The 25,135-nt window shown below is 38.4% G+C and overlaps 1 protein-coding gene across 1 annotated transcript; it reads right to left on the reverse strand.

Annotated features, from left to right (window-relative positions):
- Nucleotides 1–64: 64 nt before the first annotated feature.
- Smp_136910 (DNAj-related) lies at nucleotides 65–24,814 on the reverse strand (the record flags this gene model as incomplete). Its single annotated transcript, XM_018797343.1, has 7 exons — nucleotides 65–190; nucleotides 2,226–2,487; nucleotides 5,695–5,903; nucleotides 8,711–8,872; nucleotides 9,679–9,827; nucleotides 17,987–18,118; nucleotides 24,733–24,814. The coding sequence occupies 7 exons, from the start codon at nucleotides 24,812–24,814 to the stop codon at nucleotides 65–67; spliced, it is 1,122 nt and encodes a 373-aa protein (XP_018652394.1).
- Between the last annotated feature and the right edge of the window lie 321 nt (nucleotides 24,815–25,135).

A 25,135-nucleotide genomic window follows, 5' to 3' on the forward strand; every position in this document is an offset into this window, starting at 1 on the left:
GTAATAATTTTAAGGATAGACAAGGACATTAGACAATTAATAGCCAGTTTAAATGGCGGGGATTTTAAAATAAATCTTCAAGATTCACTGAGGCAGGTCCAGCACGTTTTGTGTATCGTCTATAACGTTTTAAATCAGTATCTTCAGCTGCTCGAATTCGATTCGCTTCTTGTTGATCTGCAAGGAATTTCTGAAATGGATTTTAAAAATTACTTTTTTAAGATTTGAATATGTACCTATGTGCAAACGAGGGTGAAGAAAGAGAGCTCTTGCTCCTAAATGACCACGCGTATACAGCCACTACCAGGGAAGGCTTATTCACTACCTTGTAGTGGACTGCATTTTGTTTACACTATTGAAACAACGAAAAGCGGATGTCCGGCGCTTTAATCTGTTGGTGGGTACAGAGGGTCCACCTAGGGGAGTTGGAAAACCCTAATTCTACACAAATAGTGCAGGTGAACCCCACAATCCTGAGAGGGAAAATGGTGTATGAACCTACTGTTGTTCACCGGCTACCATGGAACTGCATTTCCTAATGTTGCTTCACTGCCCTGTGAATTAGACCTCTAGGTCAAAGGCTTAGGGAGTGGCTCCCTAAGAAAGACACTTGTTTTGGTTTGGGTGCCCGGGCAGTATCCCAGCCAACACAAAAATGGAATGGCAAATACTTTGTGTAGCACGTATACATTTTGGTGGCCCTTTGTACTAATGTTTATGCGTTTAAATACAACATGTGATTAGTAATAGGATTTAACATTAGATGTTTGTTATTCATTCTAAGGCTGGACGTTTTCGTGTCAACCATAAAATAGTTTTAAAAATAATGAGTGATCAACGACTGAAACAACCTGTCAAGAAGTAAGTAGGATCAGTCTCATCGATAAACTCTTTTAAAGAGGAACTAGATTACTACAAAGACACTTATTCTAGAACCTAACACAAGTAGCCAACTGACCTACTATGCTCGTACTAATGAAAAACCGAACGCACACTTCCTGCTGGCTTTCTACACAGAAGTCCATCTTGGTTTTTAACATTGACAAAAAAAACATTTGATTCAAATAGTTTGATAGGTCAGAATTTAATATTTCTTATCTGTTGATTAACAACTGCGAGTTTATTAGGAAGCTAGGGTGACGAAAAGATCCTGTCAAAGAAACATTATCCTAGCACAAAAAATAGTAACTTTCGTGTGCATGTCTACTTCAGTATTTCTGCACATCATGACTACTTTTACGAACACTGTAAAAGCGATATAAAGCGTCTATTGAATTTCAATTCCTATTAGTTGCTTTCGAAAAACGTCCACCAACAGCTATTATTCACTTGGATTACTGACCACAGTGCATCTGTTATTTGATAAGAAAATTAGGAACAATTCTATGGATACTTCGCCTAATTAACTCAATCGGAACAGTGATCGGCGGTTATTGGATTTAAAAAAAATATGGAGCTAGATGATAATCAAGGAAAATAAATGCTTCCACATGAACAGAAAACTTGAGACTCGAGTAAGGGATTACCTACTGAATGCCTACAACAATATATAAATCATTTACCAAGTATACATTTATACACTCGATTTCCAGTTATATGTATTGTGTGGGAAAACTAATAATACATTCTGTCTATAAAAAAAACACGAGAGAAGTGGAGTACAGGTGTGTGACCTAAGGGCTGCCACACCAAGATGTGACATCAGTCCATGAGGTTAGTGACTACTATATTGAAATGTGTTAGTAAGTAAACATTATCAGGTTGATGCCTGCGAAGTTTTTATGATGGATGATTAGAATTGGGATGATACGGCTTAGAATTGACCGCGATGGCACCAATGTATCCACTTTCTGCCCCCTCTTGGATAGTGGGATTTGGAGTTGTCGTTTTGTTTTTCTTTTCTACCAATTCATTCTATTTGAATCACATTATGTGTTTAGTTTTTCCTATATCCACTGGTACTAATTGATGATTTCATCCCACTGTGTTGATATATGGTGTGCTGACTCGAATAGATGTACCAATGTTTCACGTTGCTTATGTTTGACTAATTATGAACTACTAGTTTAAAGCTGGCTGTCTCGACCACTTAGCTACCAGTCCACTGACTGTGATGACGAACACATACCTTACACTTGGTCAATACTTTGCACACCAACAATTCTCATTCAACCTATTCAAGTAACAAATCAATAGCACACTAAATTAGAAAAAAAACTACAAACCTGATAATTCTCGCTAATCCAAAGTTTTTGTGATAAATACTTCGCTTGCTGTTCTACGCCTGCATAATCCCATTCACTTTCACTTATTTTTAAGCGACGTCTAGTGATAAATATCCGCGCCTCTTCATCATATTCCCTACGAAGTATCCAATACTTTACAACCCAAGAAAGCATCCAACGTAACCATATATAACAAGTCCAGGGGAAAAACAATATTCTAACCAGTAGAACACGTTTTAGACTGGGTCGGCAACAATCACCTCTGAAATTAAATACAAAAGAAAAAGAGAAACTCCCCTTTGAGTGACTAATTTAATGGGGAAATGTGTGCTCACTAACACAAATATAAAGTGTTGGGTTTGCTTTCATCTGTCACTTGCTTTCTCATTCTACTTCCTTCTGTGCATTCCTTCAAACTACTTATTGATATTCAGTAACCCGTTTCATTTCTGATCACTTTTGAGCATATTGTACAACGTATATGTAGTCATAGCATTCTTGAGTATGGACACAAGTTGATAAGATTCAGTTTATTATTTTAATCGCGTCCCCTTAATACTTGCAATAGATATTTTCGAATTTTGTTTTGTGATAAAAGTTTCTACATTTTGATTCTCTTTATTCTCATTTTGAAATCATCTGCCATTATGATATCGACACAGCTATTAGCTGTCACATATCGTATGTTGATATACATAACTTCACATATCCATTTTAGGAGGAAATTTTCTGACTGCCCACGAGCTTAGTAAATACTGTAGAGACCTTATATAGTTCAGTAACTATAGTGCCATTTTTACAAACAATCCTGTTTTTTTGGTTTGTCGGATTTGACACACCACTTAATTGTGCCGTTGAAGCTTTGATAATAAATTAACATCGAAAATGAAATGGAAAACTGAACGACTAACTGACTGCAACATCATAAGATCTAGAATAGAAAACTAATAGATTCCAATTCTTTGGATAATTTCATCAAAACGGTAAGAAAACTATATATCAGAAGAATGAATAAAACTAATCGCCTTAACAACCAGTGAGCGACAGATTCACACTCTGAATTTCGTAAACAACACCCCCGCTACGAAAAGGCAGTGCCTGTATACGCGTGGGCATGTGAGAGCATTTTAGGAGGGAGAGCAAACTCTCCCCACCCTCGGCCGTACGACGGTATTTAGATGTAGACGTAAAAATGGGACATTTTATACTTGATCATATTCTATCTTTTTATTAACTCTTAGGTACAATGCAATTTGCTGCGCTGTAAAATATGAGCCTTGAAAAGAAAAAACATGGGTAGGCTTAAAGTAACTAGTCATAGGTACCATTGAGATATTATTCGTAAGTGAGCGTTACTAAGGTTACAACGCAGGAGCCCCTTGGTAAAAAGACAAAGTCAGTTGAAGAAGCTAAAAACTTTCCCTGACTGAATTAGTTAGGGGATATTTGTTACATAATTCCAGCCACTTCCTACTTTGACGTGTCATGTTACTATCAATAGACGGTTGAGAAAACTTTAGAATCGGACACGTGAGGCAATCCATGAGAACTTTAACTGTTGATTTGAGCCATGTCACGAGGTGTATACTTTCATGTTGTCATTATCTACAATTAAATATATTGGGTGACATGAAGAAAACATGAAGATGTGGTAGTATTTATTAACCTTTAAATCATGTATTATTTCATTTTTCACTATTTTAATTACTTCATCTCATATCTCTTTGAGATCGTATATTTCTCATATTTGGAGATTTTTATTGCCGCTGAGAACATTACTCCTCTGCGTGTATGTATGTCGAACTGAGGTGAGATCGTTTGAACTGTGTTAAGGTTTTAAATTGACTACGGCTAATTGATAATCTCTCCGAAAGATAATGTCTACTGCGGTGATAATAAGTGAATGAACTTAGATTCATATGTTATTAGGTCAGGTTTCATAAAATTCATAGTAATCAATGATCATTATTATTATATATGTGAATTGAGTATTGATAAGTCTATTAATTGAACGTTAAATCAGATTTCCTAATCGCTTCCATACTCCAACTTGAATACAAGAGAAAAAGAATAAAGTGTAAAATCAAAGACTAGAGATAAGGATTTAATTGGATTCCAGAAATTAATCAAATATGGATTTAGGAATACACCATCGTTATACTTAGATTAACAGTCAGATTTTTCTAAATTGAACTGAGTTATATTTGACAATAATAATCCAATAACTTACTGTATGAACACATATTTACTATATTATACAATTAAGCATCTATAATCCTTCTAAAGATGTGAATGAATAGTAGACACGATTGGAAAAATCAATTTTTCATATGCCATTTGCACTCAAATCGATTAAGCAATTACTCGACAATATCCACATACATAACAATATGAATTGTATGCATTTGTTTTAATGTGTAATGAGCACTTTACTTATTATCAATGACTAGTAAGTTTTTATCAGTTAATTGTCATTTTAACCCATCCGACTCAAAGAGAGCAAACAAGCTACAAAACATTACAAATCTTCATTTCACAATAAAATCGCCCCCGAATGCTCTGGTACGGCCGAGAGTCCTCTCTTACCTCGAAATGCTCTCATATGGCTACGCGTGTATAGCATCTACCAGGGAAGTCCTACTCACTGCCTTCTCGTGACACAGGTGTTGTTTACGAAATGGAGAGGACGAAAAGCGAATATCCGGCGCTTTAATCGGGTTGGTGGACACGGAAAGTTCATCTAGGGGAGTTGGAAAACCCTGATTCCAAACCAATGATGCACATGGGCTTCAGTATCCTGAGGGAACAAATGGCGTACGAATCAATCGTCGCTCATCGGCTACCATGGGACTGCATCACCTTATGATGCTCCACTATCTTGTGGATCAGACCTTTAGGTCAAAGGCTCTGGCTGCGGCCCCCTAAGAAAACCACCTGCTTCATTTTAGGCAACTGGGCAGTATCACAGCACTCACACAAATCAAATGAGATTTGTGTGGCGCATATTTATCTGGTGCTTCCTTGTACCAATATTCATGTGTTTAAATAAATAAATCACAATAAAATCTCATTGATATGAGGTTTAACCAAAGCGTCAAAATGCAGCTCTCTCTAAAAGATTAAAATGTTGTTTCCTTAGGTTATGATAAGCTTTAATTTCTCTCTTAACTAATGAGTTAACTGATGAAAAACTGGAATTAATTATTAAAAATATAGGCCTTAGAAGGATATCTGGAAAGTTTTAGATAATAGGTGGAAAATGTGAGCATTTTAATTTGAGGAATTGGTGCCAAACATGAACACATAAATGTATATACTGAAATCCATTAAAAATTGTAAGTATTACGCTTGGAAAGAAGAAAACACCTGCAAAACAACCGTTAGGAATTTAAGAAAGGAGAAGAAAAAACGCGAAACATTCAGAAGTGCATTAAATACAACGAAAACTGACCACTTCCAATTTATTTACCGAAGTTCAACAGTCTCCTTTAATATATTCCGAAGTAGTTGTTCTTCACGTTCTTTCAGTTCATCACGTGTTAAACGTCTGCCAACTTCATATTTGGATATATTTAAACGACCATCAGCAATAGCTAACTGTTTTGCTTTGGCACGATGTTTTGGATCTTTCAGTAAATAACTTAGAGCATGATTATAACTTGTCCACTGACCAGCATACTAAAAGAAATATATACAGCCAAGTTGTAAGGATTTTTTTCAGAAAAAAGAGGAATGATCAGTGAACAAACTGATATGACAGAGCAAGAATTAACCCTGATAGTTAGACATTCATTACAATGGACAGTAAATGATCCCATCATTACTATAACCTCTAATCATTTATTTATTGAGTAACTGTTAATCATGTTTACTCTTATTATGTTGTGAGGTAGTCCGAGTCTGATACTTATATATTCGTTTTACATATGTATCCCAAAACCAGTTACCTGAATGAGAAAGTCAAGAGTGAGTAGAGAGCATTTATTCGTTTACTGAATCGAGAATTTTGTGCACAACTCACTCATAAATTTTAGTAGTTGTATTCGTGAGTCTGTCTGAACAAGACAACCACTGAAAACCTGGAAGCACTGGACGGCCCTTTCTTCGTAGTATGGGAATCCTCAGCTGTGCGCATCCATGACCCCGCACGCGAGACATGAACCGCAGGACCTCCGCTCTCCACCTCAGACAATGGATGAAGGGTTGCGCAAGATCAAGGATCGATTGAAGTTAGACATTAACACTGTTGGATGCCAGCTTAATGGCCTGGAGGTTAAGCGTTCACGCGCGAGACCGAAGGTTTTGGTTTCGATTCCCGCATGCCGAGGTGTCCCATACTAAAACGAAACGGCCACCCAGTGCTTCCAAGTTTTCGATGGTGCTCTAGCTTAGATCGACTCATAAATTTCGCAATTTAAATTACTACAATCTCCATAAGTCCCTGTTCTGATCATCCATAAATCTAGAAACATGTTACTCAAAAACTTAAACCACATTTCAATCAATAGTGCATGCCTGTTTCCTAAGAAAGTGACCAGTAGAGTTTCTGACATTATTTGGTCTATCTGATTGGACCGGAGTACCACCTTTACCTGTCGAAAAATAAATCTGTTTTGAATCCAACCCCATGAACTGAGGTAATGGTATTTCAATTCTTGTGTTCAATACTTGGCATATAAGCATGTTAGTTTATTAGAAAAGAAAACCTATTCTTTTAGTCAGTAGTTCTGACTTTTCATTTCAGCTCATGGGGGACTTATGTCAATAATTCACTGTCGTGAGCAGGAATCAATCGAATAAACTGTATCACTGAATTTCGTGTATCTATCTATCTATCGCCATGTTAGTTACTCGTTTTAGTAATGATAAACCTCATTCACATATCGAATACTTTCTTATTACATAGGCAAAAACTCGTTAGAATAATGATTCATCTTTTACTGAAATGATGAGATTTACAGCTAGATACATTTATCTATTGTAGAGATTTGTAGCTTAGAATGACAATGAGAATAGTTTAGTGTAGGAAGGGTTAAATTCTGAAATTTACCACACTGAACATTACATTGTCATCGATAATTTAGCTTTATGACCATAATTTTTTTGTTGTATAGAAAAGATATTGCCATTCTTTATAATTAACCCGTGTTGAGGTTGGTTATAGGCATTTTGCCGTTGTTGTAATATGAGATAATCATGTAATTCAGATTTGTTGAAGATTATAACAGATTTACTACGATGGAAATTGTTGGGGGAGCCCCAAGATATCCCTCGTCAAAATCTCTAAAGGCCCGGAAATACGAAGAAACGTTTGAGCCAGTCGCCGTTGAGCAGGAGCTTCGCAGAAATATTTAGAAAATTTAGAATCACGTGTTACGGTTTTGATCGAATATTTACCTACACTTCTACTATATTTAGTGTGGTTCCGTGAATTTTCAGAAGCCCAGGGTCATGTATAACTCTATAGATACCCTCATTTTTTCCCATATATGAACTAACCTTAAGTAAAGCTTTTGGAGGTAGTCTTGACGGCCTGAGAGAGTATTTAGTGGCCCGAGATCTAACTCCAGTTCCATCGTGTGATTATCGTTATTGAAATATATATGTCGCCAATCCTCGTATATAATCATTGACCTAAATCGCGTTGGTGGATAACGGAATTAAATAAGTCAAATACGAGGATGAATTTTAAATACATATATCCTGTACAATCGTCGGTCGAAAAGAGAAGCAAAACAAGATGATGCGCAATGGAGAAAGCAAGTGAGCCAACTCGATTTAATCAAACGTTAATAGATATTTATAGTCAAACAAAAATAAGTTACAGACATGTGATGAGTAAGATGAGAAATGCACACACGTACGCTCATATAAAAACAGACAAGGTTGATAAGCGAATAATTAACAAGGTCAAAGTGTGATTCATAAAGGATGAACAAATTAGCCTATCCGAAAGCTAGAACATACTGTGTGGGCTTAACATAGTAATCGACACTACAAGCAACCACGGTGCTCAAAGACCGACTGCTTGAGGCCATTCACACACAAACTTTTTGTCAGTAGTTTTACGTGTTAGCAGTGTATTTTTAAGAATTTACGGCCATTTTCAAGATAAACCTTTTCTAGCCAGCTCTTTTCGTTGTGGAAAGTCAGTATCGCCCCAGATGATGATTATTCGGAGGAACCATTGTATTGTCATCACACATCTGTAGTCAGTAATAGAACTTGAACCTTAATGCTTGTAGTTCTACAGCTCTCTAAGCAACTTACCTGGGATGGTAGGATTTATCGGAGCAAATATTCCGGTCAATATAGCTCGATTAAGACACTACGATACTCAAGCTCCACCACTACATATTGAGGTAATAGCTAAAGGTGGGTAGCGAATATGCAAACCCTTTACAAATAATTATAATAATCATCATATAAATGAATCAATATATTTTGTTTGATATTTCTAATACAACAGTAATAATAAAACTTACTTGTATAGATGATATAATGAGAAGAATTGATACAATTACCAATCGAACATCAACTTTTGTCGAAACACGACGTCGATAATACTGATAGTAATGGTAGTACATTTGATCTGGATTATCAAGCATATAATCGTATTCTGATCGTTGTTCTGGATCACTAAGAATCTGAAATAATAGGGGGAAAAATTAAGTTACTTATGGTTTAAGTTGGAATAATATAAGTGTAAATTATATTAATTTGATGATGCTTTGAATATTTCAATGTCGTGAGTACAGTTGAGATGAGGTTCTGGGTGTTTCATGAAGACGGTTAATTAGTTGGTGACAATGTGAACCTTTTGCTAAATAAAGCAAGTTTAATATGTTTTATACACACCAGTCACTATTAAAACACCAGATGATTCCAAGGAGTCACAAACTGGTGAGTGGGATTGACCGTATTCTATGAGGAAGACTCTAGGTATCATGAGTCGAAATCGGTCTCAATGAATCAGATGTACTCATGAAGGTATAAATGTAAGCATTCGGATTTTTTTTTAAATGATGGAAGGATCGGGAGATAGACTTCTGAAAAACATAAACTACAATATCGTCATCCAGTGTTTAAGTTGATTCTTGTCACAGATTGATATTAATTATGGAACCATGGAAAAACAGAAACTAACAGAATGTTGTTTTGTTTTGGTTTAACTCTCTTCGGAAGTAGACACCCATAACCCAGTCAAGAATCCAACCTAGGCCCAAGATGCAGCAGCAAACATGTTGACTTTAGACTAGAAAGTTGAAATTCAGTGGTCATATTCCCAAGTTCAACTAATCGGTGCTACACAACGCGACATAATCAAGTATCACTAGCTTCTAACTGTTTCACTCCTAATATGCCTGAACTCCAAAGATCCTTTCACCAATTTAATGCTTCTTTAGATTAGCAAAGTTTAAATATAATTTGTTTAATTACTTATTAAACATACCTCATAGGCAGTATTGATTAAACGGAAGCGTTCCTCCGCTTTTATTTTATCCTCCGATGTTTTCTGTCTATCTGGATGATGTTTTCTTGCCATTTCATGATATGCTTTACGAATTCGACTTTTATCATCATCTCGGGTAACCTGTAAAACTGACATTTTTTTCCAAAAAAAACAGACGAAATTAAATCTCAGATGCGCTAACATAATATGGAGATATGAAAAACTGAGATAATTTAAAGCCTGACAAGCTGATCAGAGTTATATGATGTCTTAATATAATTTAGCAATATAGTATAGACTTGCACATTAGATACTAACCTACACCTTTTAAAGAGAAAGCTAGTGATATTACCTGAACAGTTAGATGGTGCGGGATTCGAACAAGCAACCCAATGGTTATAAGTTACATGTCTTAAATATTGAGCTACCATTACTTTAAAAAAGGTTAATTGAATATACCAATACCTAACACTGTGAAATGGGGAAGATGAATATTGTGGAATAAATCTAAACACTGTCTATTACATTTTTTAAAAGTGTAGAAAAAAGTTCGAGCCCAGTACTTATCACTTAAGACCATAGCACATAAACCTCCCTTAGAACAGATGCAATTTCCATCAACCTATCAGGATGCGAGTAAACTATTCAGCATTTCACTCTGCATTAATTTATGTCTGAACAAGATCAACTTTAAAAGTTGAGGACATGAGTGAGCTACAAGTATTGAATTTCAGATCCATTTAAAATATTTTAAAATATATTATGTACGGTAAAATCACTGGGTAATCTTGAGATTACGTGTACAGTACTTGATAGTGATGGAAAAATTCTTTAATGAAGCTATGGGCCTTCATTACCTGAGATGGTTGTGACATAAAAACCAGCTCGTAGTATACTCCAGTATATGATAGCGGAAAGTATAGGAGGACGTTTGGTAATATGTAGGAGCAACTAAACTAATAGATATCATCAATAGACTCTTATTTAGAGAATCAGGAATTCAAATCTAGCCCTACGTACTTCAGCTTATATTAATCAAATAATATCACCAGCACTTAAACAAAAAGTAAGTTGAACATACAAATCAGTATACACAACTGAGTTTTGACAAATATTAATCAGTAAAGATCAATTGTGTAGAATGTATGCCTTAGACACATAATAAAGAAAATTTATTAAAAATCTCACTCTAATGTCTTGTCTGTCGATTAAATTGTTTTTAAGTAAATGGAATACACCCATTGAGACATGAAATAAGAAAGAATGGTGGTTCAGTGAACAGTTCTTTTTTCGGCGAATACATTTTCAAAGCTGTACAATCCCAAATATACATATATACTTATTTTTCAAAACGATAACAATTACAATAATAGTGATAATAAAATTCTGTTAAACATGGTTTTGTTTTTGTTACAAGTCAACGTGATTTTTTTCTTCAGAAGGGGTTTTATGAAGAATTTAGTATTTTCATAGTTGAAATCATGAGTCAATTGAAGCTAGACCACCATGGAAAACCTGGATGCACTGCTTTAAGGCCGTTTCGTCCTATTATGGGACTCCTCAGCAGTGTGCATCCACGATCCCGCACTCGCGAGATTTGAACCCAGGACCTACCAGTCTTGCGTCAGAGCACTGGACCGATAGACCACTGAGCCGGCCACTATTCAACGGTGTTAATGTCTAACTTCAACCAATCCACGATGTTTTTGAGCAACCGTTCACCAATTGTCTTCAGTGAGTTGATATCTCTACAACAGCCTTGGTAGAACTCCAATGGTCACTGCTTCCCACTAGAACTCAAGGAAATATCTCTTGAAGTCAGTCACTAGTGAGCATATGATTATAGATCAGAAGGGGTTTTGTGAAGAATTTTTTTCTTCTCAATAAACATATGAATTCTCGACACTCACTTACATTATCCCTTACCCTCTTTAGTCAATTTATGTCAATGATTTGTTTTTAAACTAAGAGCTAGACATGAGTTACAATGTGTATACACGAAAGAAAACAACATTTTCCATGTAATCACTGGGAAGAGAGGAGGTTATAATCGATTAAAAATGACAAATAAGTTTTGAAAGAAATTCAATTGTTCAAAATCAATTAAAAAAGAACAAAAACAAAATCGAGACAAAATTAATTGTACAGAAGTTAGGACAAGGTATGACTGTTGTCATTTATGATTATTCAACTAATTCAACAACTACAGATTAGTAATCTTACCGTTAAACTATACGGATAATGATATTATCCGAATGCCTAAACTCAAAAAGAAGAGATAGAACTCGAACTCATGATATAATAGTTGAAGGTTAAGAGTTTTAAACATTGTATTACAGCTTCATAGCTATTATTAACATTAACAATTTTCATTAAATTGAGAAAGGAAAGAGGTAACGATGGAATATTCCTAAACTTAAATGAGTAACCAAGTAACTTGGAAATATTTATTCGATATTATCGATTAATATAACTCATTTACCGAGTTACAGGTTTATATACTGAAGAGTATAAACAACACTAATATTAATTGGCTATTCAAACTAAATAAGTCGGGACGGAAATCAAACCTTTAACCTAATTTCTAGAAATAAGATGATTTATAAATATCACTAAACTACCTCTAAACTTGATAAATTGAGCATTGGGTAGAAAGTTAATAATAAATATATTTTTGTTACATCTTAATGAGTAGAAAAATTATATTCCTGACGTTTATTCAGTAAATACTCTGAAGAAGTGGCCTAGATTATGTTACGAAACGTCAGAAATATAATTTTTCTACTCATTAGGATACAACAAAAATATATTTATTATCACTTCTAAACTATACTCCTTTTTGGGTCAATAAGCATACAGTTAGGTTGGATTAGGAAAAAAATTATTGAATTAATCAATGAATCCCGGGCAAATTTCCGAATACTTTCCTTTATGAATAAACGTTTGATAATTATTTATTTTCAGAAGGGGCTCTGGCTCGAGACTAGTAGGTCCTGGGTTCGAATCTCGCGAGTGCGGGATCGTGGATGCGTACTGCTGAGGAGTCCCATAATAGGACGAAACGGCCGTCCAGTGCTTCCAGGTTTTCTATGGTGGTCTAGCTTCAATTGACTCATGATCTCAACTCTATAAAATTATTTATTTATTTGAACACATAAATATTGGTACAAAGGGGTACCAGATACATATGCACCACACAATAACAATGAGAATGTTAAGAGATAAAGAATGTAACGTGCGTGTAAGAAAAAGAACAGTAACAAACAGAAATTAGTGTATGATAGTGAAATAATAATAAGAGAAGCAGTTCAGTTAGCAATGTTACCACCAGAAATTATTATTATTATTATTGGCTTTATTCAATTTGGTCCATTTTTATGAAGAAAGTAAAATACAATTACAGCAGGATTGCCACTGGTTTCTATTCTGAGCCATATATGATAACGTCTCTAGCCACTGTATTGCACCATCTCTAGGAACCCAACCAGGGAATCGTCAAGGACCAACAGAAGCCAGTCCTTTGCAGATTTCTTTCACACCACGACATCATGTCCTGCACTGACCACCTCTCCGCTTTTCCCAACCAGTCCCAGCGTCGGAAAACAATGCACGACGAGGAATTCTCTAGGATGACATTCGTAAAACATGTCCAAGTCACCGAAGCCGATGTTTCAAGATGGTGACACCAATAGATTATCGTCACTGGGCCCGAACACACGATGTCGAACCTCTGAATTACTAACATGGTGTTGCCACTGAATGTCAGCAATCCTTCGGAGACAACGATGATCGAACACAGAGAGTCGCCTAACATCCTCAACTCGGAAAGGCCAGGTTTCACAAACATAGAGCGAAACTGCTCTCACCGATGCGTTGTAGATCTGACCTTTCACAGGCAGAATAACATCACGAAGGAGCCAAAGATGGCCCAGATTGGCATAAGCTGCTCTGGCTTTCATTATACATGAATCGGTCTCATCGTTCACGCCACAACCGACAGCTACCCAGATACACGAACTTGTCGACTAATTTTATTTGCTCACTACCCAGGGTGAGTGCAGGATCAGGGTCCTGTCAGTCTTATAGAAGTACTTTGCACTTCGAAGGTCTAAAGCACAAACCATACCTACGGACACTAATTGCCAACTGATTAAGTGCGGATTGCATGGCTTGGGTATTATCGCACAGTAAGACAGTATCATCCGCATACTCAAGGCCGAGAAGCTTTTCTCCAGGTAACAGATTCACACCATCATTACTTACTTCCATCGGAGCTGTCTCCAGAACGTCATCGGTAGCAAAGTTGAAGAGGAGTGGTAAGATTGGACAACCCTGTTTAACCCCAGTGCATTAATGGAACAATGGGGAGAGGTGGTTGTATGCCTTCACTCTACCTGAGGTGTTTTTATATAGGGCTTTTAAGATGTTAATAAACTTCCCAGGCACACCCCTTTTTAAGAGACAATCCCAAAGAATAATCCTGTCCAACGAATCGAAAGCAGCCCTGACATCAAAAAACAATACGATCGTTGGCCTGTGATAAGTATGACAGTGTCCTAATATTTGGCGGAGGGTGAAAATATGATCAATACATCCTCGGCCAGAACGAAAACCAGCCTGCTTCTCGTCAGTCAATCTTTCTCCGGTTTTGAACAATCTACGAAGTATGACCGAAGCCAATAGTTTGGACGCAATCGGAAGCAAACTTATCTTTGTGAAAAACTCAGCCAGTTCCTTAACCAGAAAGTCATCATCATCTTTCAAAAGGGCCGAACGCAAGTCATCTGGGCCCGGCGATTTGTAGCACTTCAAGATTTGTAGTTCCTTGAGGACTTCCGCCTCATTTGGTGGATCAGTCGTCACAAGCCATGGAGGAAAGGACAATCTGGTCGATGTTGCCGGAGCAGCAGGCCAGTTGAATTGCCCTTCAAAGAATTCTGCCCATCGTCCAATACGTCATTATATGTTAGTGACTGGCATCCCGTCATCTTCGCTTACACCAGACTTCTTGATGCCAGTGGCTTGGATGAGTTGAAAGAGCTTCCAGGAGTTACCAGATGCAACTGCTGCTTCCAACTCCTTGGCACGATCCGACTAACAGGTTTCTCGGTCCTTAAGCAAACTTTGGCGAATTTCACCACGTAACAGTCGTCGTTTGTGGTCAAACTCACGGTCACCCAGAGTAAATCGAAGGGCTTCAATCAGTTGTGATGAGCCTGAAGAAACCCGGTGCTTATAAGAGGGAGAGGCTTTATAGAAGACTGTTTCTAGTTCTGGAATACATGTTTAGACTCTGATCATAATCTAATACGAGCACGCATTTGTCTGCGCCTCACTGGACGCAGAAAAACTACACTAAGACCCATTAAAATTGAACTGAGGGATGAGAAAGCCAAAAAAAGTTCCAGGAACAACTGACTTCACATCTAGGCAGTTCTGAAAACGACGTTGAACCAGATGTTGCTTGAGAAGATATACGAACATCTGTGGAAACAGCAGCAACATCTATTAATAATTTAAGCCGAAAGGTTACAAAAAACCGATGGATTTCTTCCAAGTCTATTGCACTGATGGATTCTCGTAAACTCATCCGATCAAGCACTGAACACTATGAAGAGCGAAAACAAATCAGATCTAGGCTAACCAAAAGTCTACGGAAAGACCATCGGCAGTGGTGCGCAACGAAATCAAAAGAGATGGAAAAGGCAGTGGCTGAAGGCAACACCAGACGACTCTTCAGACAAATGAAAGAACCGGAATTAAGAATTCAAGTGTAAGTGAGATGATCACGGAAAAAGACGAATCTCTTGTCTGATCTCAGGCCAAATGTTTAGAACGATGAGTGGAACATTTTAGGGAGCCATTCAGCTGGCCTTCAGCTACTCTACAGTTACCCACCATTCCCAAACAGTCTGAATGGAACATTAAAGTAGGTCCACCGACGCTTATTGAAGATCAAAAGGCTATAGTTAATCTGAAACGAGGCAAAGCAGCTGGTCCAGATGGATTGGCTTCAAAGGTCTTTAAGAATGGTGGTTCAGTTTTAGCCATTAGGTTGACTAATATTTTAGCTAAAATCTGGGAGTTGGACGTAATCCCATCTGACTGGTCATAATCACTGATTGTCCTGATATAACAGGAGGGGTCAAAATTATCCTGTGATAACCATAGAGGGATTAGTTTGACTAACATAGCATCTAAAACATTAGCCTCAATAATTATCGGGCACTTAACTAAGACTCGTGAACTGCAAACACGAGAAATTCAGGCTGGCTTCAGATCAGGTCGTGGCTGTATCGACTACATATTCAGTCAGGTTTTAGAACACAGGCGTGCTTGTCGGAGTCAGACAATGATAGTTTTTCTTGACTTAAAAGCGGCATTTGAATCTGTAGACCGAGAGGTTCTGTGGCAGTGTCTGTCATTGAAGGTGTACCTTAGAAGTACACAAACCTTGCGAAGGCTCTTTACTCGAATACTACCAGTCGAGTGAGAGCTTATGGTGAACTGTCATCTGATTTTTCAACCTCAAGTGGTGTCCGTCAAGGCTGTCCACTATCTCCATTTTTGTTTAACTTCATCACAGATCTACTGCTGGGAATAACGCTCTCGTCTACTGAACTTTCAGGAATTGATCTCCTACCAGGAGGTCCACTTATGAACTTAGAATACGCAGATGATATAGTCCTGTTTGGTGAAGACGCTGATAAAATGCAGTATTTTGGTAGCACTGAGTAACAATGAAAGGATGTTTGGAATTGGTTTCTCCTTCTCTAAACATATATTGTTGCTTCAGGACTAGCCTGCGTCAACACCTGAACTAAGGATAGGGAGTAAAGTAGTCGGACGTATCGAAGTCTGATCAGACCTAATGGGTTGGTGTTTGATGGAATCTCAACAAGGATTCAAAAAGCGCGTTTGGCTTTTGCCAACTTACGTTACCTATAGCGAGGGCGAAATATCCGTCTATCAATTAAGGGACGAGTATACTGTACAGCAGTTCGCTCTGTTCTACTTTAAGGCTGCGAAACGTGGTCATCAAGAGTAGAAGATACTCGCAAGTTACTGGTATTTGACCACAGATGCCTTAGAAATATTGAAAACTGCTGAGATCACTGGGTAAGTAATAGTGAGGTTAGACACAAGGTATTAGGGAATGATGGTAAACCAGTTGATGATGTTGTGAATCTTCATCAACTGAGATGGTTGGGCCACGTGTCGCGTATGCCTGAATACCGATGACCACAGCCCCCAAAATGCCCTGGTACGGCTGAGAGCGAGAGTCCGCTCTCCCTCTCGAAATGCTCTCTCATGGCCACGCGTATACAGCCCCTACCATGGAAGTCCTACTCACTGCCTTCTCGTGACACAGGTGTTGTTTACGAAATTGAGAGGACGAAAAGCGAATTTCCGGCGCTGGTGGACACGGAAATCCACCTAGGGGAGTTGGAAAACCCTAACTCCAAACCAATGGTGCACATGGGCTTCAGGATCCTGATGGAACGAATGGCGTATGAATCAATCGTTGATCACCGGCTACCATGGGACTGCATCTCCTCACGACGCTCCACTGCCTTGTGGATCAGACCTTTAGGTCAAAGGCTCTGGCTGTGGCCCCTTATGAAAACCATCTGCTTCAGTTTGGGCACCTGGGCAGTATCACAGCACTCACACAAATCAAATAAGATTTGTGTGACGCATATGTATCTGGTGCTTCCTTGTACCAATATTTATGTGTACAAATAAATAAATAAATAAAACAGCGCACAATGTTGACTAGTATTGGAGATGGTTGGAACAGGGTTAAGAGCGGCCACACCAAGTCATAGCACCAGTGCTTAAAGTCACTAACCTCTACTAGTCTGAGCCATGTTGATAGATGCAGACTGCTTGGTTGGGGTCCGCGTGACTATCATAACCAATTGTTGGAAACTCTATGTAACATGGCTCAGAATCGATCACAATGGCGTAGGTGTATACACTTTCTCCCGTAAACTGAGATTAAAATTGTACTATATCCCTAAATAAAATCTTTATTTTATATATTACCACCATTAAACTAACTACTTTTATGAATTCGGTGTTAATTTTGTTGTGCTAATGAGGTATAGCAACTTGGACCGACGCATATATGTGCCTGGTCCTACGTTGTAGCTGACTGACTGACTATTAGTACATCAGTGTGGTATACTAGTAGCATTTGAGCTTATCAACAAACACTTCTTAGACAGAATATCCTCACTCCAACCACTCGATTTTTAAAACTCTTTAAGACGTTATATAGTAATATACTAATTCCGAAACTTACCATCATAACAGGTTTCTTCACCACAGTAGATTCCATCAATTTGAGCATAAGATGACTGAGGTGTACGTAATAGGATAAGAATGAGTAAAAACTTTGTGGAACGTTCGAAATCTGTCAAATAAAACGCCATACCTATTTTTTAAATAAATAAACGTTTTAAGACCCAATATAGCTCTTTATTCTTAAGACAATAAGATTTACAGGTTTTTCACTCTAAAAATATAGTTCAATGGCATATATAAGCACAAAATTGGATGGATGAATGGAAGGTTTTACAGTCATGAGAATCTTTTGGATTTCTGTATGAAATACTGTAGGAGTAGTTACGTCACTAACAGAAATATGGGAAGTGAATACTGTCTTAGCCACCTGTTGTAATTGCTTAAACCAGCAAAGAGACTAGGTAGGTTTGCTCTTTTTCGCCAGTTCGTGTTAACGTTCTCCTCAATGATATCTACTTAACTTCTAAAGTGAGCAGTGATAACATATAAGTTACTTGAAAAACGGCTTTGATTGACTATCATATTATTGTATATAAAAATATAGGCTAATACGTGAGTATAATATATTCCTTTTATTATGCAACTGCAACGTACTTGTACAGAACATCAATGTTGATTCAATCCACTTAGCGAGTACAGATTAATGTACACGGCTATGAGCTACAACTTTTGGTGATAAGGCTAATCACGCTGCCACCAAATACCCAGATACGGTCGAAGGTGGGAAGAGTCCGTTCTCCCTCTCAAAATCCTCTCACATAACCACACGTATATAGCCACTACCAGTCCTACTCACTGCCTTCTCGTGACACAGGTGTTGTTCACAAAAGTGAGAGGATGAAAAGCGAATGTCCGGCGCTTTAACCGAGTTGGTGGACAAGGCGAGTCCACCTAGGGGAGTTGGAAAACCCTAACTCCAAACCAATGGTGCACATGGGCTCCAGTATCCTGAGGGAACAAATGGCGTACGAATCAATCGTTGATCACCGGCTACCATGGGACTGCATCTCCTCACGATGCTCCACTGCCTTGTGGATCAGACCTTTAGGTCAAAGGCTCTGGCTGTGGCCCCCTAAGAAAACCACCTGCTTCAGTTTGGGCACCTGAGCAGTATCACAGCACTCACACAAATCGAATGAGATTTGTGAGGCACATATGTATCTGGTGCTTCCTTGTACCAATATTTATGTGTTTAAATAAAATAAAATAAACTACCAGGGAAAGCTTACTCACTACCTTGGACTGCAGGTTATTTATACTATTAAGAGGACGAAAAGCGGATGTTCAGGGCTTTAATGGGGTTAATGGGTACAGAGAATCTACCTAGGGGAGTTGGAAAACCCTGATTCCAAACAAATGTTGTACATGAGCCCCACGATTCTGAGGGAAAAATGGTGTATAAACCTAATGTTAGTCACCGGCTTCCATGAGACTGCATCTCCTAACGTTGCTCCACTGCCTTACGGATCAGACTTCTACGTCAAAAGCTTGAGGAGTGGCTCCCTCAGAAAGCCACCTTATTCGGTTTGGGCGCCAGGACAGTATCTCAGCCCACACACAAATCGAATAATTAAGTGTGGAGCATATATGTTTGGCGCCCGATCGTACCAATATTTACCTGCTTGAATAATAAGAAGTAGCCACACTGCCCGGCAGCTTACATCGAAGTAGGAGTCCAGTGAGTGAAAGTGAAACCACTGCTCCACAAAAATTGTCATTACAAAATTGGTTTATATCTCCACAGACTTCAAGTGGTGAATTGGAAATAACCTGGATATTCGCATGTTTAAAAAATTTCACGCTGGCCCATATCATACTCATTCTTTAATCCCATTTACTTCTAGGAACTATATTTTTTTGTATTCAATCTTCCGCTGCAACATCAATTATTGTTCTCACTTTCTCGCTTTTTGTCTTGATTTCTTTTCCCTTTGTGTAGTGTAAGTTGAGACAACCTAGAGGGATACACATTTGTCCCAGACCCTTTATTCCTTACGATGGTGTGTTTTAGAAATTATACACATTAGTAAAGAGTGACGGATGATATTATTCATGATATGAAAAACCTAAGATTTAAAAACGAACTTCGAAGGAACTTTAGCCTTTCCTTTATCACGTTAGACCATTGTTTCTCAATTTTCGTCACAACACTGTGAAACCATGTGATGCACTTGTTGTGCCTCTCATACTAAATTTTTATTGTAAATGTGAAGACAAAATACGTGGGACTGGAAGAGGAAAATTTTATGAATGGATGTATACATTGTTTCAAATTTTCATACCCCATTAGCACAGATTTTGTCGCACACCAGACCACAAGGGCTGATAAGACTCCCAAGATAAGTGAAGCAGTCGACACGCTCAACTACTTCACTCCTTATCATTCGTTCAGGTGCCGATGCAACCCAATCCTGAAGTAGAATTTTTCATTTCGAGGGGGAGAATCGCATCCCGAACATGCGATCATTGTTAATAATTTTGGGCCGTCCCACCTAAAATTTCTAAGCATTGGCTAAACTAGTCGTGTAGACCTGGATAGACAGTCTGTGCCCCCAAATGCCCTGGTAGGGCCGACAGTGGAGAGAGTCCGCTCTTCCTCTCGAAATGCTCTCATGGCCAGCGAATATATAGCCTCTGCCAGGGAAGTCCTACTCACTGCCTTCTCGTGACACAGGTGTTGTTTACGAAATTGAGAGGACGAAAAGCGAATGTCCGGCGCTTTAACCGAGTTGGTGGACAAGGCGAGTCCACCTAGGGGAGTTGGAAAACCCTAACTCCAAACCAATGGTGCACATGGGCTCCAGTATCCTGAGGGAACAAATGGCGTACGAATCAATCGTTGATCACCGGCTACCATGGGACTGCATCTCCTCACGATGCTCCACTGCCTTGTGGATCAGACCTTTAGGTCAAAGGCTCTGGGTGTGGCCCCCTAAGAAAACCACCTGCTTCAGTTCGGGCACCTGGGCAGTATCACAGCCCTCAAGCAAATAGAATGAGATTTGTATGGCGCATATGTATCTGGTGCTTCCTTGTACCAATATTTATGTGTTTAAATAAATAAATAAAAACACAACTAACTCAAACAGTCAGCGTTTTCATGGACCGATGCTGTGTCTTGGTTTGATAACCAATAATTATAAATAAAAATGACTAGATGTCATAAATTTATTATTTTATTTTATTTAAACACATAAATATTGGTACAAGGAAGCACCAGATACATATGCGCCTCACAAATCTCATTTGATTTGTGTGAGGGTTGTGATACTGCTCAGGTGCCCAGACTGAAGCAGGTGGTTTTCTTAGGGGGCCACAGCCAGAGCCTTTGACCTAAAGGTCTGATCCACAAGGCAGTGGAGCATCGTGAGGAGATGCAGTCCCATGGTAGCCGGTGATCAACGATTGATTCGTACGCCATTTGTTCCCTCAGGATACTGGAGCCCATGTGCACCATTGGTTTGGAGTTAGGGTTTTCCAACTCCCCTAGGTGGACTCGCCTTGTCCACCAACCCGGTTAAAGCGCCGGACATTCGCTTTTCGTCCTCTCAATTTCGTAAACAACACCTGTGTCACGAGAAGGCAGTGAGTAGGACTTCCCTGGCAGAGGCTATATATTCGCTGGCCATGAGAGCATTTCGAGAGGAAGAGCGGACTCTCCCCACTCTCGGCCGTACCAGGGCATTTGGGGGCAGATGTCATAAAGGACCGAAGAGTATCAATTTCGAAGTTAGCACACTCCGCAAATGAATGAAAACTTGATTATTAGGCCCAATTTTTTGTCGACAGTATCAGAAAATTAGAAGATACTTCTCTAACTAGTACAAAACTACCCCAAGAGCTGAGAATGATCCACCCAGTTCTCAAACACTTAAAACTTTGAAACTATCCAAGATTTTATAGAAAACACTTATCGAAGAACCGGAGAAGTCTGACTTTTGAAGCCCATAAGTTAACAACTTAGCAATAATGTATTTTCTATGTAATAAGTTGAGGCCTACACATTGAATGAGATGATAGTATCAGTAGTGTTAAGAGTAAAGTAGGAGACTGTAGTTAATGGTCGAAAGGATGGGCGAACACCATAGCCACTAAATTACAAACCGAATCTCTTATTTCCTAATACAGTAGATACTTTAGAAGTACCTAGATATGGTTTTAACATCACGATTGAATATTTTTTGTCCCTCAGTCAATCAGCTACAACGTAGGACCAGGCACATATATGCATCGATCCAAGTTGCCATATCTCGTTAGCACAGCAAGATGAACACCGGATTCATAGAAATAGTTAATTTAGTGGTGGTAGTATATAAAAGATAGGTTGTATATAAGGATATAGTAAAGGAAGGAAGAACGTTATGAAGCAATTTTAATCTCAAGGTTTAAGGGAAGATAAAGAGTGTATACACCTACGCCATTGTGATCGATTCTGAGCCATGTCACCTAGAGTCTCCAACCATTGGTTACGATAGTCACGCGGACCCCAACCAGGTAGTCTGCATCTGCCAACATGGCTCAGGCTAGAAGTTAGTGACTTCAAACGCTGATGCCATGTTTTGGTTTGACCGCCCCTAACTCTCTTCCAACCATCCCCTACACTAGTCAGCATAGCGCCTCGTGGTAATCGGTGTTCAGGCATACGTAACACGTGGCCCAACCATCTCAGTCGATGAAGATTCATCACCTCATCAACTGATTTACCATCATTTCCTAATACCCTGCGTCGAACCTCACTATTACTTACCCGGTGATCCCAGCAGATGCGAGTAATATTTCTAAGGCATCTGTCCCTCAATTCTACTGCAAACCTATATCAGTATTACCTATCGACTTATTTGCATGAAGCATGGACAAATACATTTGATCATCCCATTGATTTCTAAAAAAACAAATGACATTTTAAAAAATTCAGCTAAATAAAATATATGTAACTAAGTAGCAAGTCCTCTGTCATATCTACCAAAATAATTATGGAGTGAATCCTTTGAAGGTATGTTCATTAGTCCACTTATTTAAAATAGTTGCTAAGGGAACAAAATTAGTTTATGTGAATGAGTACATTTCATTTTTGGAGTTTACTTTAAAGTTTCATATAACCAAATTTTACGTGGTACGTTGAAACCAGTTCCTATTTGGCGAAAAGAAACGGTGCACATAATATCATCACGTTAGTGAATGGTTGGGACGTGAAAAGAACTGAGTTGCATGGCGTTGCAGCATAGAAATACTATTCTTAGTGCCAAACTGAACAGAGACTTATAAAAGATGAGTAAACATGTGGTACAGTGATAAAAAAGATCCTAAGTTTAGTCAGCCTGGTTGCAAACAGTCTGGTTAACGCGACTAGGCAGACTGTTACTAATACGTCATAAATCGCAAATATCCTTAGCAATGAACATAGATGAATTTTAAAGTATGATCATTTTACAGGATGGACGGCGAAACTATAATTTATGGACGAGCCAGTCAGAAGCGTTTGAAGGATTTCAAGGCCACGGCGCCAATTTCAGTACCTGATGCTCATGCTCGGTCGGTTCACAGAGGATTTTAGAGAAGACGTGACAATTAAGCGGCTACAATAAATGGGACTACTAAGAAGTTCCTTTGTTTGTAATTGAGGTAATCAGATGACCTGTAGACCTTATGCAGACTACTGTGATGTTTTCCTTCAATGTAATATATGTTGGAGGAAGACGTCTGCTAGAATAGGAACTTCCCTCGCTTGATCCAGTTTGAAACTAAGGCAAATTATAATAAATGATAAGCTTACACAACCGGAATACACACAAAGAATATTGAAGCTATGTGGTCGAGGCTGAGAGAGCTTTTGAGACCTTGCCAAGGCCTCAGAGGCCAAATATTATGGAGCCACATGGATGAGTTCCTCTACCGTATGCGTTGCGATTTTAGGACCTATGAACCTCTTCCTAACCTTGACAAGTTTTTGGACCATGTAAAAGAAGTGTGCACACTTTAATATTCTTACTCTATACTGTTTCCCGATTGACTAATATTTATCAAGGTTACTTAGGACTCGTTCAAAGGTCGTTTATAATTATTAGTCAAGCCTGCTTCATAGGTGCAATCAAGCAATAAAGTATTAGTCAATGGACTCAACTAGGAGATTGTGAAGAAACGTAATGCTACTAGACTGCCAAAAATGTGGGTTTTCAGGGTGCCAACGTGAAATCCAAGATTTGAAGGTTGAGTGTTTATTCACTTTAAATAGACAAAAGTGAATGTTAATGTGCGGAGGTCATAACATTAAAAAAATATACCAGTGTGTAAAAATGTTAGATAGCTCACGCAATACCTAGATAGACATATTTTCACCTTCTTATCGATTACTTTGGAGTTATAGAAGAGGGAAATCTCTCGCCAATGAAAACTGTTGAGTTTTTCCGGTAAAGGAAAGCAAACCAAACAATTCCATCTTATCAGATCTAATAACTGTGCAGTGTTTATTGATTGCCAGAGTGACTGATGGATGACAAATAATCACTCGTGCGCATAATGGAACATTTCTAGGCATAAAGTCTTGTGGAAAATTTGGCTTGGTCGTGGAGTTAAGTCACATTAAAAACCAATCACTACAACTTAACTTCATCACTAAACCAGTGACATGCTTAGTGCAATTGCAAGCATAAAACAAAATTGTTTCGCCTTTTTCAGTGTTGAAGACAATATTTTTCACTTTAATCGGCATACTCCGAGAGTTTCAAACATAATACGACAGCTCACCTGAAACGCGGAGTAACGTCCACATGTAATGACCCGCGTCAGTTTGTAAGTTCCGTATCGAATATGTTACGCGGTAACTCATGTCGCTTCAATTTACATAATAACAGAAGAATGAGATGTTAGAGTGGCCGTGGTGAATATGCATTGTTTTTAGACAAACGGTATCTCGACATTGTGATCCTTTTATTTATTCTTGCCTTGGTGCCTTATATGTCTTCAATCTTCAGTAATAAGGATAGTAGGTTGGTGAACCTGTGTTAATCCCGACAGACTGGCTTCCAGTTGGGGTGATACCACTTATTTGGAAAAAACCTTCCAGTTACCGACCACTCAATAAGAAAAACGGGACCCCACTTTGAGTTTATTAGATCGCGGTTTGTGAACCTTTTTGCTATTACCTTGG

The sequence above is a fragment of the Schistosoma mansoni genome, chromosome 4, assembly GCF_000237925.1.
Source record: "Schistosoma mansoni strain Puerto Rico chromosome 4, complete genome".
In the NCBI taxonomy this organism is placed as follows: Eukaryota; Metazoa; Platyhelminthes; class Trematoda; order Strigeidida; family Schistosomatidae; genus Schistosoma; species Schistosoma mansoni.